Here is a 16,091-nt window from a genome sequence, read left to right as displayed (position 1 = left end):
AAAGATGGTAGCATACCATGGCTGCTATTCTTTTAAAAATAAAATAGTCCATTTTGGCTTTCTAGTTTTATCCCTTAAAGGATTTATACAGCCACTCACACATACCTCCTGCTTGGAGTCCTTTAGAACAAGAGAAATGTATCCAGATGTGTCTGGATGATTTGGGCTCTTCTTTATCTGTAGGTGTTGACAGCCTGTTGATTCGGCCCTTTTTAAAAAGCCCAAGGAGGGCTACTTTGGTGAATGGAAACATTGACCGACAGAAAATCTCTCCACAAACCAAGCAGCTTTTGCACCTTTCCTGGATGCGTGGGACTGCTCTGTGTCAGCAGGTCACTCCCCACCCCCTGCTTGCGTTTACTACAGGAGACCCCACACCTACCCCTGGGATTGCTGCTCAGTAGGGGGTTTCCTCTGCATGAGAACTTGCCTTAAACATGCTTTTTCTTTTTTAACTTATATTGGCCAATGTAGAAAAACCACTCTTCACCCGGGATGCATCCCAGTTGAAGGGAACGTTCCTCAGCACAACCCTAAAAAAGAGCAACATGGGTTTTGGATTCACCATCATTGGTGGAGACGAGCCTGATGAGTTTCTGCAGGTGAAAAGTGTCATTCCCGATGGGCCTGCAGCACAGGATGGGAAAATGGAAACAGGTGAGTTCCTTACTACTTCGGAAATTTGCTTTACAATATCTTTCTTTCTTTTTTCTTTTTTCTTTCTTTTTTTTTCCTAAAGCAAATAGGAGGAGTTTCTTTGTGTTTTTCATTTGAAGGTCAAAGATCACTTCACTTTAGGGAAACTAGAAATTATGTTTCCCTAAGTTTAAGAGTATCAAATTGAAGTATTTTGGAAATAGCTCCAAGTATCACTTTTGTCTCATTTTTCCCACTGCCCCTTCTATTTGCTGGATTTAATGGACTCTTGAGATTGACACTTTTCTAACTTATTTTTAGAGTTCCTTCTTAGAGATGTGATTAACATTTCATACTATTCTACCTTATATTCAACCATTGATATTTTAAAATCTGCATTAATCTTGTGAGAGTCTCATGCTGAATTGCCCAGGTTAGATATTTAAATATGTATGTTCATCTCATAGAAAAAAATGTTGAATGGTATTCATCTTTATATGTCCCTATCAATATTTTACTATATAGGGGTTTTTTTCCTGTAGTTGTTATGAATCCATTTTCACATGCAGTTACTTGGATGTCTATCAAATTAGAATCAAAATTCATTTAACATGGAGATGCAGAAGCAAACTATGAAGGTCAAGAAAATGTAAAATATGAAAGGTGTACAGAGGTAGAGAAAAAACGTAATGAACTAAGTCGGGTTTTCAAGTCTGATTTTGAATTCTCCCACCTGGCCCATGACCTTGGATTAATCCCATAATTTATAAATGCTAGTTTCCTTATCTGGAAAAAAAAAAATGGAAGAAGAAATTAAAAGACATGTTTTTGAGAGAGAAAGTGCAAGCCAGGGGAGGGACAAAGATAGAGGGTGAGAGAGAATCCCAAACAGGCCTCACACTGTCAGCTCAGAGCCTGATGTGGGACTCTATCTCGTGAACCATGAAATCATGACTTGAGTCGAAATCAAGAGTCTATCGCTTAACCAACTGGAGCCACCCAGGTGCCCCAGAAGAAATCAGATTTTATCTTACGTACTTAAAATACTGGTTCAAGAATTTTGTACTGTAGTTTTTGAAATACTTTAGAAAGAGTATATAAAGTGCTGTAACTATATCTCCTACAACTATGTTGCCATTTCACATTTTCCACAAGGTTGATTTAATTTGTGGTATTAACTCACCAAAGTTAATGGTCCTAGTAGAAACACAAATTAGAGAATTACTTTTGAGGGAAAGTTATCACATCTGTATGGTCTATATGTTTGTGAATTTGCCATTCAACAAATGGTGAATATTACCATTTTTTAAATGGTTCCTCCAGAAATTACTTCTTTTCAGTGTCACCTAATGAATATATTTGTCACTGCCACTCACTAGTGAGTAATAATCCATTTAATACGTGTTATATCTCCTTAAAAGTTGAGTGAAGTTTTAAAACTAACTCACCACATTTTTTAAACACTACAGTTGTAAAAATCATGTGCACATAATTTTCTGTAAGAGTTAAGTTTAAAGAGTGTCCAATTCCACTGCTCATCTAGTGTTATTTTACTAAGCAGCCACACCTTCATGGTCAAAAAATCACGGAGAAATATCAAATGACTCAACTAAAAATCATCTTATTGCTTACAATTAGAATAAGAGGAAATTATGGAATTAATAGCATCCTAGTAGAGGAAATGTGATCCTCAAAGCTTTTGAACTTCAGTGAAAGACTTAATAAGCCTATTTCTTTTCATAATAAAGAATAGTCATTTTTTCTCTGATCCAACCCACTATTCCATGTTTCAAAACTAGAAAAGAGTTTTTTCAGTGTAAACTTAAAAGACAAAATAAGACATTTGCACAGCAAAGCTTTTTCCCTTCTTACTCATCGTGCTAGTTTGCTATAGTCACACAGTCCAAGCCAGCCTCATTCAACAACAAAGTCAAAGCTTTTATTTATAATTGAGCAGACTTTCTTCATTTAAAGTAATCACAAAACAGGTCCCAACAGAGAAAGAACCTAGGATTTAATTCTATTCACTGTCTCCTATTTATTCCTATTCATTAATTCAAGAACACATGTTCAGTTCCTCACTTTCACAGCCATTACAGACAAGAGGGTCACAAAGATGGATATAACAAGGCCCGACTCTCAAGGAGTTTACATCTAGGAGCTTGTTCAGATACATGAACAAGTAGTTGTAACACAATATGTGTAGGATAAATCTGCCATAACCATGATGTTGACACAAAGTCAAGCGAGTGGGAGGAGGAAGCAACAGAAATTTTTTAAAAGAAAAGGGTATTCCTAACCGTATAATCTTATTAGACTTTTATAGGAATGATAAAATACTCAAACAATTTACATGTTCATTGTTAATTGTGAGATAATTTGAAATAAAATGTAAACACACTTCAGTGACATTGCACAAGTTATATTAGGAATGACTCCTCAGTTCATTCAGCTAATATTTTATGAATAGCCATATGTCCTAGCCATGCTGCTAATTATTAAGGATGCAAAAATTAAGAGATGACTGTTTCTCTCCTTAAGGATCTTACACTATATGGGGCGCCTGGGTGGCTCAGTTGGTTAAGCCTCCAACTTCGGCTCAGGTCATGATCTCGCGGTTTGTGAGTTCGAGCCCCACATCATGCTCTGTGCTGACAGCTCAGAGCCTGGAGCCTGCTTCGGATTCTGTGTCTCCCTCTCTCTCTGCCCCTCCCCTGCTTATGCTGTGTCTCTCTCTGTCTCAAAAATAAAAACATTTTAAAAAATTTTAAAAAAAGATCTTACACTATAGAAATAATAAGTGACATGTTAATGAATATTTATATCAACATAATAATAATAATATGTACAGGGGCACCTGGGTGGCTCAGTCGGTTGAGCATCTGACTTTGGCTCAGGTCATGATCTTGCAGTCCATGAGTTCAAGCCCCATGTTGGGCTGTGTGCTGACAGCTCAGAGCCTGGAGCCTGCTTCAGATTCTGTGTCTCCCTCTCTCTCTGTCCCTCCCCCTCTCACTCTCTGTCTCTCTCTGTCTCTCAAAAATGAATAAAAATTTTTAAAAAATTAATAGAAAAATATATGTACAAAGTCCAGAAATAGTACAGAGAAATGGGAAATCAAATCCATTGGGAGATGCTTAGGGAGGGCCTCATAGAGAAGATGATGACTGACAAAGTTTCTAGTGATGAATAGCTGCTTGCTAGGTGGACAAATAAGGAAAGCCCTAGAAAGAGGAAATAACACGTGCAAAGGCACAGTAGTAGAGAATGCCTTTGATAATGATTTACAGTGTATGCCAATATTCCAAGTTAATTAGACATTCATGTGAAGTATCAAATAAAATGATAATCATAACTGGTAAAGATGAACTACTATGACTCACAGCAAACATCAAATAATATATAGTCATATATCCTCAAATACAAAACATAGATATTGGAGCACCAGGGCAGCTCAGTCAGTTAAGCATCTGACTCTTGATTTCGGCTCAGGTCATGGTCTGACAGTTCATGAGTTCGAGCCCCACGTCAGGCTCCATGCTAACAATGCGGTGCCTGTTTGGGATTCTCTCTCGCCCTCCCTCTCTACCCCTCCCCCATGCATGTGTGCACCTTTTCTGTTTCTCTCTCTGAAAATAAATTAATAGAATTTAAAAAAGAATTGTTTTTAAATAGACACTACAGATATAACAGAAAATGCTTTGTATTTAAAAGGTGAGTGGTCTCATTCGACATTGATGAAATAAGCAAGAAAATATTTGAATCAATTTTTCTAGCTCTAGGTTATCTCTAATTTAGGCAAAGAAATGTCAATGGTTTGTGTGGATGCAAAGAAAGATCCACCATACTAAAAGGGTGACCTAGGGTCCTACACAGTAAAAACAAGGGTAGGGTGAGAATTCTTTCTTTCTCAGACAGCACTGACTCATGGGAAGGGGTAGAGAACAGGAGAAAATGAGGACATTGTGCCTCTGGCTGCTTTTTGACAACTAATTGAGCCAATCCTCCATGGTCCTGTCATGTTCCAGAAGAAGCTTTCTTAGAAGAAATTACCACAGTGCCCAGGAACCATCCAATTTCTGATTATTAAATATTCTACATGTCCTGGCAATCATGTTTTGGCACCAGAGATCCTGATAATGTTCTTTAAACTATTTTAAAAAGCAAGATTGATATACTAAGGCTTACATAGAAACTGCAGAGTCTTGATAGTTATTTACCTAACATCCTTCCTGAGAAAGCTTCTCTCGTTACATGGTGTTTCATGTTTTTTCCCCAGGCTAATTTTTGAATCAAGGCTTGAGGTTTTCAACAAATGTAAGAGTCAGGAAAGCCGGCCTGTCTGTGAAGTTCTTCTACAGATAGGGGTTGAATTATGAGGTCACTCACAATCTATTAGATTTTATTGTCCCTCTTCTAAAGTTTATCCATGTTATTAGTAAATGGCAAGAGACTGGGAGACAAACATCTTGACATCTCTACCTCCTGGTATTTTTCCGTTTCAGCAGATCACTGTTACTATCCTTTTACTGGTTGCTACCTCTTTATTTGAGTTTCTGAAAGCAGAGGCACAAGATTAATTTTGTCAGAATCACTTGAGGAGCTTTTTAAAGATGCAGATTCCTGTACCCATGGGTCTACTGATTCCAAATTTCAGCAAGTGGTTTTTGGGAATGTGCCTTTATATACTTTTAAAAATTGTCAAATCAATATATGCATGTGAAAAAATAGCATCCAAATATTTGTAATGCATAAAACGTCTGTCCTGCCCCTCCCCACCCTCCAGGCCCATATCCCAGAGGCACTCAATCAGTTTGTATTCTTATGGATGGTAAATATCTTCACACCTCCAATTAATGTGTTTATACTGTTGTTGATTTAACAGATTTAGACATGGCCTATATTTACTTCCTCTTAGAAAGAAATGAAGCGTTAGCTCTCTTGTCTCCCATCTGCCTTCTTACATTTTCCCAGTTGAATTTTACAACTAATTTTAGTCAGATTTGTACAGTTTTTGCATTACCATGGCTTTGTAAATTTGTTCACTGACCCCAGTGGCATATATTAATACATTTTCCCCCTTAAACAGCTTTGTGAAGTTTCACTTTGTCTTTCTCTCTTACTTGCAACATCTTTCTTAAAACTATTTTTTTTTCCTCCAAAAGCACCATCATATTAGACCCTCTAGAGGATCTCTTTCCCGGTTCCTGTCTGAAGCCAGTTGTATATCTGACCCTTGGGGATCTTCCATTGTGTCTCTCCCCTGTAGAGTCCCCCATTATCCACCTTGTACCTCTTTTTTATGGAAGCTCATTTTATTAAGAGCACAGTCCTCATATGTGTTGTGATCCTCAGTTGTCCATATTTAAAAGTGGAACTGAAAAGTTTCTCTAGGGTTCTTAGCCAGGGGCAGAATATGAAAGTCTGTTAAATAAGGCCATTTTTTTGGAGACACCCTTAGTTTTCAATTTGGGACAGGTGATGGGCGCTCTCCATGCAATGCCGCCAGGAGGATCTTCTATATACTTGTATCAGATGTCTTCCAATCCCAAGCCTTTCTTGGATTCTGTAGAGCAACTGAGAGCCCTTCTTGTCTGTGTCACCTTCCCCTCCAAGAACACACTAAATATGGGCCTCCTGGGTGGGTCATTCAGTTAAGCGCCTAACTCTTGATTTTAGCTCAGGTCATGATCTCATGGTTTGTGGGATCAAGTCCCACATCAGGCTCTGTACTGACGGTGCAGAGCCTGTTTAGGATTCTCTCTCTCTCTCTCTCTCTCTCTCTCTCTCTCTCTCTCTCCTTTTTCTCCCTCCCCCTCCCCCTGCTTGTGTTGTCTCTCTCTGTCAGAATAAACATAAACACATACTCACACACACACATTAGAACAGGAATGCACAAATGCTTTCTGTAAAGGGCCAAATGTATATATTTTAGGCTTTAGGGTCCAGGTAGTCTCTGTCACAACTATTTAAGTCTGTCATCATGAAAGCAGCCTTAGACAACACACAAACAAATGGATATGGCCGTGTTGCAGTAAAATTGTATTTACAAAAACAAGCAGGAGGTTTGGCACCATGAGCCATAGTTTGCCAACCCCAACTCTAGAATAGACCTTCCAAAGCCATGATAAATTAGTTATCATGCCTTTATTTTTATTCCATATGCTAAAATTCTCTTCAACTGTCATGTCATATAACAGCCCCTCTGTCAGATAAATGGCTTCTCTCAAGTTCTCTTCACTGCAGTGGGTTTATGCATTTTAAAGTCCTTGTTAAAGAAGATAGCCATGTGGATTCAGTCTGCCATCTGGAACTAGAAGTCTTAGAATCTGCATTTTTACACCCACTGAAGTTTGAGAATGACTGAACATAGTGGTACAAGAAGACTCCTTTCCCATCTACTGTACAACTTAAACATTCTCCATCCTACCCTGACTGCCTGTCAATAGAGCCTATGCTCAGCGTTACTTTTAAGGAGTGTTTATGAATATTCCTTGGTGCCAACTTTTGGGATAGAGTCTATGGCCATCTACCCAATAGAACAAAGCCAATTAATCCTTATGTTTATCTTTCGTATCAGTCTAGGACATTGAATCAAGAGCAATTTCTCATTCTTTGGGGATTTTAACCCCTGTTAATACTTTATCCCATAATTCACATTTTCTGAAATCTTAGTTATTCTTTTGCTTTCTAGGGGACAGTAAAGACTAACCTGAGGTTGTGAGTGCTAGATAAGCAGGTGACTGCTTGGCTCTCAACAGGACAGTCATTGCTCCTCTTCAGGCTGGCCCTTGGGTACGGATTCTCCAGTTAATGGTCACGCAGTGGTTTCCCACCCCGCTCTGCCCCTAACCATTTGATTTTTCCTAACCATTTAATCTTTCCTAGCCAGTTTTAGCTCAACGGTTTAATAAAATTCCACAGTTATTAACTAAATATCTCCTGAGAAAGAGCTATATGTATTGAGAAAGCCCAGGAAGTAATTCAAAAATGTTTTCTGTGTCCCATTTTCCCTCTACCTCATAACTTGTAACCAGAGCAGCCTCCCTTTTGAATTTTGAGCACACGCCTGTGTTGGTCTGTCCCAACTGCTATCTTACTGATTGGATTGCTTTATAAAACGTCTTAGTGAATCAGCCAGTTCTTCATCACCACCCACCTCCACCTCAAATGTTCACATTTAGATGGTACTGTCAATATCCAGAAGCAGATGAATGAATCAGGGAAATGTAATTGTTCTATTTGAAGTATCTATTTAGTTTTCTATTGAAATCCACACAAAAACTCAGTGACTTAAGGAACAATCAAATGTTTACTCATGATTCCACATTCTTGCCTGGGTGGTTCGCATCTGCTAGGCTCACTTTGGGACTTGCAATAATAAAAATGGAGCAAGGACCCTTAATCGGGGCTCTTGTCTTCTCCCGGACATTAGCAGTCTCTCACATTTTAATCCTGCATCCCACTTTCTTGCTAGCTAAGAAAAAACTTTAGACTCAGAGTCTACAACACAATCAAACGTTTCCTCGTGATTGCACATTCTTGCCTAGGTGGTTCTCATCTGCTAGGCTCACTTTGGGACTTGCATGTGGCCACAGTAATCTAGAAGCTCTCCTGGGGCTAGGATGTGCTAAGTGGCTTCACTTGTAGTTTGATGCCTCAGCTGGGATGGATGGGACTCCTGAGGTAAGGCACCTCTTTCTCCATGTGGTCCCAGCCACAAGGTTTCTGGTCCAGTTTCCATGGTGGCTTAGGGCTCTAAGAGAGAAAGGAAAACTGGCAGGCCTCTCACAGCCTAGCCTGCAAACAGCACAGTATCCCTTCTACCTCTTCTACTGATCAAAGCAAGTCACAGGTTTGCCCGTATTCAAGGGCAGGGAAAGTAGGCCCCATGTTTTGGTAGGAGAAGTGGCAAAACATTTCTAGTAATCTTTCATCTACTGCAGTATCCTTCCTGTGACTTTCTTGTTTCTAAATTACCTGACTTTGTTCAAACTTCCCTGAGAAAATGATCTTTTACTTTCATGGAAAGTCTATCTTTTTACCTTTTTTGGTACAGAAGCATTGCTAACGTTTTACCTTCCAATTTTCACTGTGCTACACATAAATAAAAATGAATCATAATACCACGTCCAGGGATTACAAGCAGTAAAATCACCAGATCTCCAGCTCTATATTTCTAATAAAAAAGAGGAAGTGGTTGCAGCAATTCAGTTTGTAAGATCTAGCAAAATATTCAGATTCAGATCTATGTTAGATACTTTTCTAAATAACCCCTTGATATTAACATCATTTGTGCCTTTGTAGGCATTTATGAACTACAAAACTATGAACTATTATGCTGCAAAGAAACAAAAAGCAAAAAAAATCTTGTGCTCTGCAAAAGCCAGAAAATACAATTGAATTTCTAGCCAACTGACCAAAACTAATATCTCCAGTAGAAAAGAAATAAACTGTGTTTGTTTAGCTTTTCAATATATCTACTCTTGATTCTTTCCAAACACACCTAACTTTCAAAACCTCACTTCATGTTGTTCAAATACCTAACATCTCCCCTGCAAGTAATATGCCTTTTGGATCGATCACAAGACATCTTGCAAAGAAGGCAAGAGACACACTAAGCACTTTCTATCTTCTGTGGTCTTTTTAAGAGGATATATAGGGAATGCAAATGCCATCATTGGCACAATACTTGATTTTGGCTGCAAACCAAACCACTTGAAAGGATTAAAAATTGTTGCACTGGGGTGCCTGGGTGGCTCAGTCAGTTGGGCGTCTGACTTCAGCTCAGGTCATGATCTCACAGTTTGTGGGTTCAAGCCCCATGTCAGGCTCTGTGCTGACAGCTCAGAGCCTGGAGCCTGCTTCAGATTCTCTCTCTCTGCCCCTTCCCTGCTCACACTCTGTCTCTCTCGCAAAAAATAAGCATTAAAAAAATTTTTTTAAATTGTTGCAACAATTCTTAAAATCATTCAATAATTTCAATAATACATTTAGTTTTTGGAAAGAGGTCTTTGTAACCCAAATAAATGCTGTTGCAGTACCTCTTTTTTGGCACATTTCTGCCTTATCTCATTTGGTAAATACCTTGTACGATGCTAGTTATGACCTCTTCATGTAAAATCACAGTCTAGAGAAAAGCTCACTTGAGAAGGATTAAATACTACACAAGTCCTGTCTAGTTCTCCTCTCTGCCCTAGGCTTCAGAGCTTTATTTCCATTTTAGCATAAATATAGCAAAGTTTGTTACTTTAATTTTGTTTCTAGTTTCAGTGTTGGTGTCCATTTGGGCAAGTCACACAGTAATTGAGTTACAATATTCATGACCCCTGTAACATCAAGGAAGTCAATGCACTTAAATGTACTTTTAGCACTATTATTTTTATGTTATTCTGCATAAAAGCTTTACATTAATTTGCAGTACAGGTTCACTGGCCTTCCTAGGAGCTAAATAAGAAAGGAGGTGGGGGCTTTACTCAGCCTAAGAACAGAGCTCAGAACGGTGCTAGGTGTTATAACACCAGGGATGTTACATTAGAGTAACCTTACTGGACATGAAGTTGGTGTTTTAAAAATATGAAAGCTTATTATTTAAGTTTAATGGAAATGGATTGGAGATTATGGGATTAATGCTGTCTTTTTCTTACCTACTCTATGGAGGAAGTGGTTGGTTGTCATTATACTAGTGAAAGGTTTCAGTTTAAATTACACACATTTGAAATAATGGTATTATCTAAAAGCATTTAAGAAGTTTTTAGCATTTTAACTTCTTAGATCTGGGGCCAAGATCACCAAATCCCTCACTTAGAAATGAAACAAAAGTCTCCAAATAGGTACAAAGCTTACCAGATTCTGATGTCTGGATTGTCATATGTGCTTTTTTTATAGACAATGTTAAATTCATCTCATTCCTATTCCTCTCCCTCCCATCACTAATGGAACTACACCTTCCATTCATCAGGAAACAATATTTTTTAGAAAAGGTGCTTATTTTCACTTGTCCCCTCCTTCAGCTGACTTGTGAACTCTTGTTATTTTCAATCCTCCCTCCCCAACCCCTCACTGTAAGCTCTCTGACACCAGGGCCTATATTTGACTTCATCATTAATAAATTCCCAAGGCTTATTTACTACCAGATATATGACATACATTCAACTTGGTGATTGCACAGTTGAAGGGATCTATCTGTGCAGCACTGATTTGCTTACATGGATTACTATGGAGGCATAAGATGTGCTATAATAATCACAGATTTTTCTATGATTATTTATGCTCCCTTAGAGAATTATTTAAGGTTTTTCTTTGTCTAATTTAACCAAACATTTCATTAGATGAATTATTACATATAAAGTTCTTAGAATAGGGCATGACATATGGAATCATTCAAAATTGGTTACCATGATTAATATTTACAAGACTACCTTCCAATAAATTGAAGGAAGCTTTAGTATTCTGGGAGTGATAGATCCATGAAAAGATTTATGAACATCTTAGGATGTTCACCATTTGGACCCTGGGAATTAATTGATTCTACATGGAACACTTAACAACAAAACAGTTCTTAACTTCTTACAATAGTTTTTGATTTTAAAGGCGGTAACCAGAAAATTTTTAGAATGATGGTGCCATGTTGACAACTGTTACTCTGTTGGTAGACTGTCAGATGAAGTAGGACGCTCAACCTCTTTTGTGTGCATATACCACTGACATTGGGCTGGGTGCCATTCAGGTAGCCATTGGATTCTAACCCCTGTTTACTAGACACATGTTAGAGACATCAGTAACCTAATCTTAAGTTGTTTACTGAAGCTCCTCACTTTTTGGTATTATAACCCAGTCCAAAATAAAAGCATGCCGATCCTGAATCATAACAAACAAAAAGAAAAGTCTAGGGAGGGTAAGATGGTTGGAAAATGTATGAGGCAAAAATAAATGTTTTTGTTAAAAGAAATAATACTCCCTAAATCAAATATCTATATAGGATATTGGTGCATATTCCTACAGATTGTGGGCTTGTAAGTGGTCCTTGAATAGTTTAATTTCATAGATACACACATATATATTATAATCTATAGATGTGTGCAGTATAAATGAGAAAAAGAGGCAAGAAATATGTCTTTACTGTTTCATCAGCTAAGTCTTAGATCTTAGTTCATAATTATAAATCTCTTAGCATTCTAAACAAGAAGTCTTCATGGAAGTCAATAGGAGATAAATTGCCATGCAGACCTTTGTTTATAAGTGTAATTCTGCTGGTTTTTGCAAGCTGCCAGTGAAATTAGAGATGGAGCGCGCTGGAGACTGCACATACCAAAACCGCTGCAGCTGCAGAAACATTATTCCCGTATCCAATGTAATTAATGTGCCTCTCACATGCGCCAGCTGAGGATTTGCATGAACTGACTAGAGCACACACGGTAAATCTTGTGTCATCATCTAATTTACTACTTTGTTCAAAAATCCAACTCTGCAAGGTGAAGTGTGCATTTTTTAATGGCGAGAACTATTGTCAGAAAGGAAAACGCTTCACCACATATATGAGATATTGACCAAAAAGAAAATAAAGTGGGAACTTTGTTTTGTGAAACCAAGATTAATAACCTAGAACTGTCTTTCTTCATATTATCACCTTTGTATTCCTTCCCTTTTTGTTTTAAAGTGTTGGGTCCTGAAATTTTCACTCCTCTTGCTTCTTTGTTGTTCTTCTTTCCTATTTTCTCATTTGACTGGGGGAAAAAAACTGGAAAAAAACTGGATCTATTTTCTCCAGTTTTCTCACGAGAGAATGAAATTTTGGGCCTGAAAAAACTGACTTAGATTGCCACATCTCTAAATTTAATGTGAAGCACTTAACATACTTTCAAGCGTGGTGATGGATAGACACACTATGTAGCAGAACTGGCATGTTTTCAGAACAGTTTCTCATGGACTTGTATAAGATTGTGTTCCTGGATTGGGACATAAAAGCTTTGAAGTGTTAGAATAATGAAGTTGGTGCAAGATGTAGCAAGAGCTGGAATTATAAGAATCCATCCTGTGTGCAGTGAACATTCCTAGGAAATAAGGTGCCAGGATTTTCTGGTCATTGACATTTGCCTACAGGCTACATTAGTGATGACAGGTGTAATCTCAGAATTTATAAAGTAGAACCTCGAGTGCAAACTAAAGGACATATAATTGTTTCCATTGTCTTTCATCAAGGTGGGTCCTTGAGATATTTTTAACAAAAAAATGCAAAGGTCATTTTTCCTTTGGAAAAAAATAACCATCTGCCATTTCCTAGAGAAAAGGTGACATTTTTCTATGAAAAGGAGACATTTTGCCCAGAGGCGAGTGGAGGCAGTTTCTGGGATTGCCTGACAGTGAGTTTACATAAGAGCAGAGTAAGATGCTGTGCCTCTGGCACAAATGACATTCCCCCCCCTATTCAGGGTTGCAAATTCTAAAAAATACAAAACTGACTTTTGGGTGGTAGTTCTGGTCTCTTATTGATGTGTGCAGTGGCATTACTAATTAATGTTGTGAACACGTGCCATGCTGAGACAAGGAGAGTTTATAGAAAGATGGCAGACTGGGCACTGAGCCCTGAGCTAGAAGTCCATTACTTCACATTGGATTTCTATCACTGACTAATCTTGTCCTGTTTCACAATCCACCTAGTGCCCCACTGCACAGCATCAGTGTTCCTATCTATTAATAATTACTCAAAACAGATGTATGCATTTGCTCATTCATTTATTCAGCAAACTTCATAGTAGGATGTTGAGTGGTTGCTTTGCATAGAAGTGGCTCTAGGTCCTGTCACCCTCCCCCAGGGCTACTGTGGAATTGCCCTACAACAATAAACTGCCCCCCTACCCCCCTCTATATAAAAAGAAGCTGGAGAAGGAAAATTTTTCCTCAATGTAGTTTTCCTCATGTGGGATGCAAGTGCAGGCGTTGACAGGTAATCCAGTTGTCCCCACGAGAAAGGGAGTGTTGCTTCCCATCTCCACCTCAACCCACATGAGGAGGGAGGCCCTAAGGGAATAATCCCTCACTGAACTTGAGGTTGTCTAAAACAAGGAGAGATGCCATTTTGATTTCTGAGTTGGACATTTATTCAGGCAGTGAGTGGACTTGCTTCCCTTGCCATCAGAAGAAGAGAGAAGTGAATTGGACAGAGATGGAAAGATAAAGAGAAAACACGACAGTGAAGCCACTGCAACCCAGGATCTGGCATGGCAAGGCTATATGAGTTTTCTGTGGGAAAACTTGAGCCTGCCATATTTCATATACACTCAAGAGAGCTGCCTACTGGGCAAAGAAAACCCAACAAGAACAGGCTGGGCGGAGTTCCAATATGGCAGCAGCTGATGGATATGAAAGAGGTCAAGCTTGAATCAAATACTGCACTGACCCTGGAATGGATGTGCAGACCCATCCCATGAGAGAGCCAGCCCCTAGGTACCTGCCACTTCAGTGGTCAGTTACCATTCATCAGACAGGCAGCCACGACCAACACCATTGCAGCCAACTCAATAAAAAAGACTTCCTCTCTGGAAGAACTAGACCTTGAGGAGTAAGGGAGGGAAGAAGCAGTGGCCTAGGGGCAGACCATGCCTCACCCACTTCAAGGCTATCAGGGTCCCACTACAAACGAGCCCATGCAGAGCATAAGAGGAAAGTGATTTAAATCAAGTTTAAAGTTGAGGCTTTAACAAGGCTGGGCATATTATAGCCAAAGGTGACTTCGAAGTTAAGAATTTTCCCAAGCTATCATTAAGGACTGGGAACTTTTGGAGGTTGAAAATAGTGACTGTAGGGAAAAAACTACTTTACATTTTTACCACTCACCCCCCTAGATGAGACTACTCAATACACTTGTTGTGTGTACATTGAGTGCCCACCACACATCAGCCATCCTTTCAGGTCTGGGGACTCATGGCCAAATAATACAGACTTTATCTTAAAGGAATGTACAGTCCGGCAAAACAACAGAGGTATGTGAACAAATTTTAAATGACACCTGGAGGTAAACTAGAAGAGATGTGTACAGACTTCCCGAGGGAGACAGAGGAATAAGTCTGTCATGGAGGGAGATGGCATGGGAAGAGGCCAGGAAAGATTTCACAGATGAAGTGTGATTCAGAGACCTGAAGGGAGATTATGAATTTATTAAGCATTCCAGGTATGGGGAGTATTGTGTGCAAAAGTGCAGACATCCATTCATTCAGGAGACATATACTGGAGCTTTTACTATGAGCCATGAGCTGTGCTAGGTAGGATCTTGGCTTCTAAGATGAAAACAACATGATCCTTGCATGGATCCACATGTAGGGGACATAGAAAACCACGGGCTGTTTGTTATGCCTGGAACCTAGGAGGCAGCGCAGAAGGAAGACAGAAACAGAAGTCTAGGTGAAAGGCTGCCAGGAGCTTAACAGGGAAGGGAACTATCAAACACACTTAGGAGGCATGGAGGGCTTACAAGCCGGGCTGCCAACTTCATCAAGTGTGCATTTTAGGAAGATAAATCTGGAGTCAGTATAAAATATGAATTGTGGAAAAACAGACAGGAATCAGAGGACATGGTCGGAAATGTTCAGCATCTCTTCCATTTCCCTCTCTGAACCCACCTTCTCCGGTTCCCTCTATGGACTCCACCAAGTGGCTCCCTTGCTGTAGAGCTCCCAGATGGGCTCAGTGAGTGAGAAGAAGCAGCTGGCAATCAGAGGGCCGTAGGAGAGTGAGGCGCTGGCACTTACTTCCTTAGTTTACTTGCTGCCAGCTTGCTGTGTGCTGGGCATCCATATTCTGGAAGCTCTGCTCTAACAACCACCGGAGAAGAAAGAGGAAATTAAATGGCAAATACGTGGACACTGGAATCAGTGTTCCCTGTTGTCTGAGTGAGAGAGATGAGTGAAGAAAGACTTAAGTCTTTGGGTGCTTCTTTGGGTTTCACGCTTGAGCAGTGAGGTGGACTATGGTGCCTTTAATGCAGAAGGAGAAGCAAGTTAGGAGTGTTTTAACCTAATAAGACTGTTTCAATAACTCTTAAGTCATAAGGAATTGAGGCTAAGTTAGGTAATATGTGAACAAGGCTTATATAAGGCTTATGTTTGTAAGAGTCAACCTCTATATACAGTTTCCCTTCAAAGACAATTAAGTTCTCAATTTCATAATTTGTATTTTCTTTGTTGAGTGTTTTATGATTCCCTTTTTAATTTTTTTCCAACAAGCGGTAGCAATAAGATTTATTTTATATTGTCAGCAAAGTTCATACTTGTTAACAACTCAGTGGGGTGGGAGAGGGAAAGAATTATATGCTAAAATCCACAACATAGGGAATGCAAAGTGCTTCAGTCATTGAAAGCTGCCAAAAGGAAAAGGGAAGCAGCCTTGTTTTCCATCAGATTCTTCTAGGTTTTTCCAGATGGAAGAACGACCACAAATGGCTGAAAGTTATACAGAGA

General features: G+C 39.2%; 1 protein-coding gene across 1 annotated transcript in view; it reads left to right on the top strand.

The window, feature by feature from the left end:
- Window positions 1–16,091, top strand: part of MAGI2 (membrane associated guanylate kinase, WW and PDZ domain containing 2) — a 1,350,333-nt gene that overhangs the window by 1,042,801 nt on the left and 291,441 nt on the right. Inside the window, 1 exon segment of the mRNA XM_030307841.2 lies at window positions 475–657. Within this exon segment, the coding sequence (XP_030163701.2) occupies window positions 475–657 (183 nt within the window).

The sequence above is a fragment of the Lynx canadensis genome, chromosome A2 (assembly GCF_007474595.2).
Source record: "Lynx canadensis isolate LIC74 chromosome A2, mLynCan4.pri.v2, whole genome shotgun sequence".
Taxonomy (NCBI): domain Eukaryota; kingdom Metazoa; phylum Chordata; class Mammalia; order Carnivora; family Felidae; genus Lynx; species Lynx canadensis.
The sequence above is the reverse complement of the archived record's forward strand: the minus strand, read 5'-3'. Positions and strand labels throughout refer to the sequence as shown.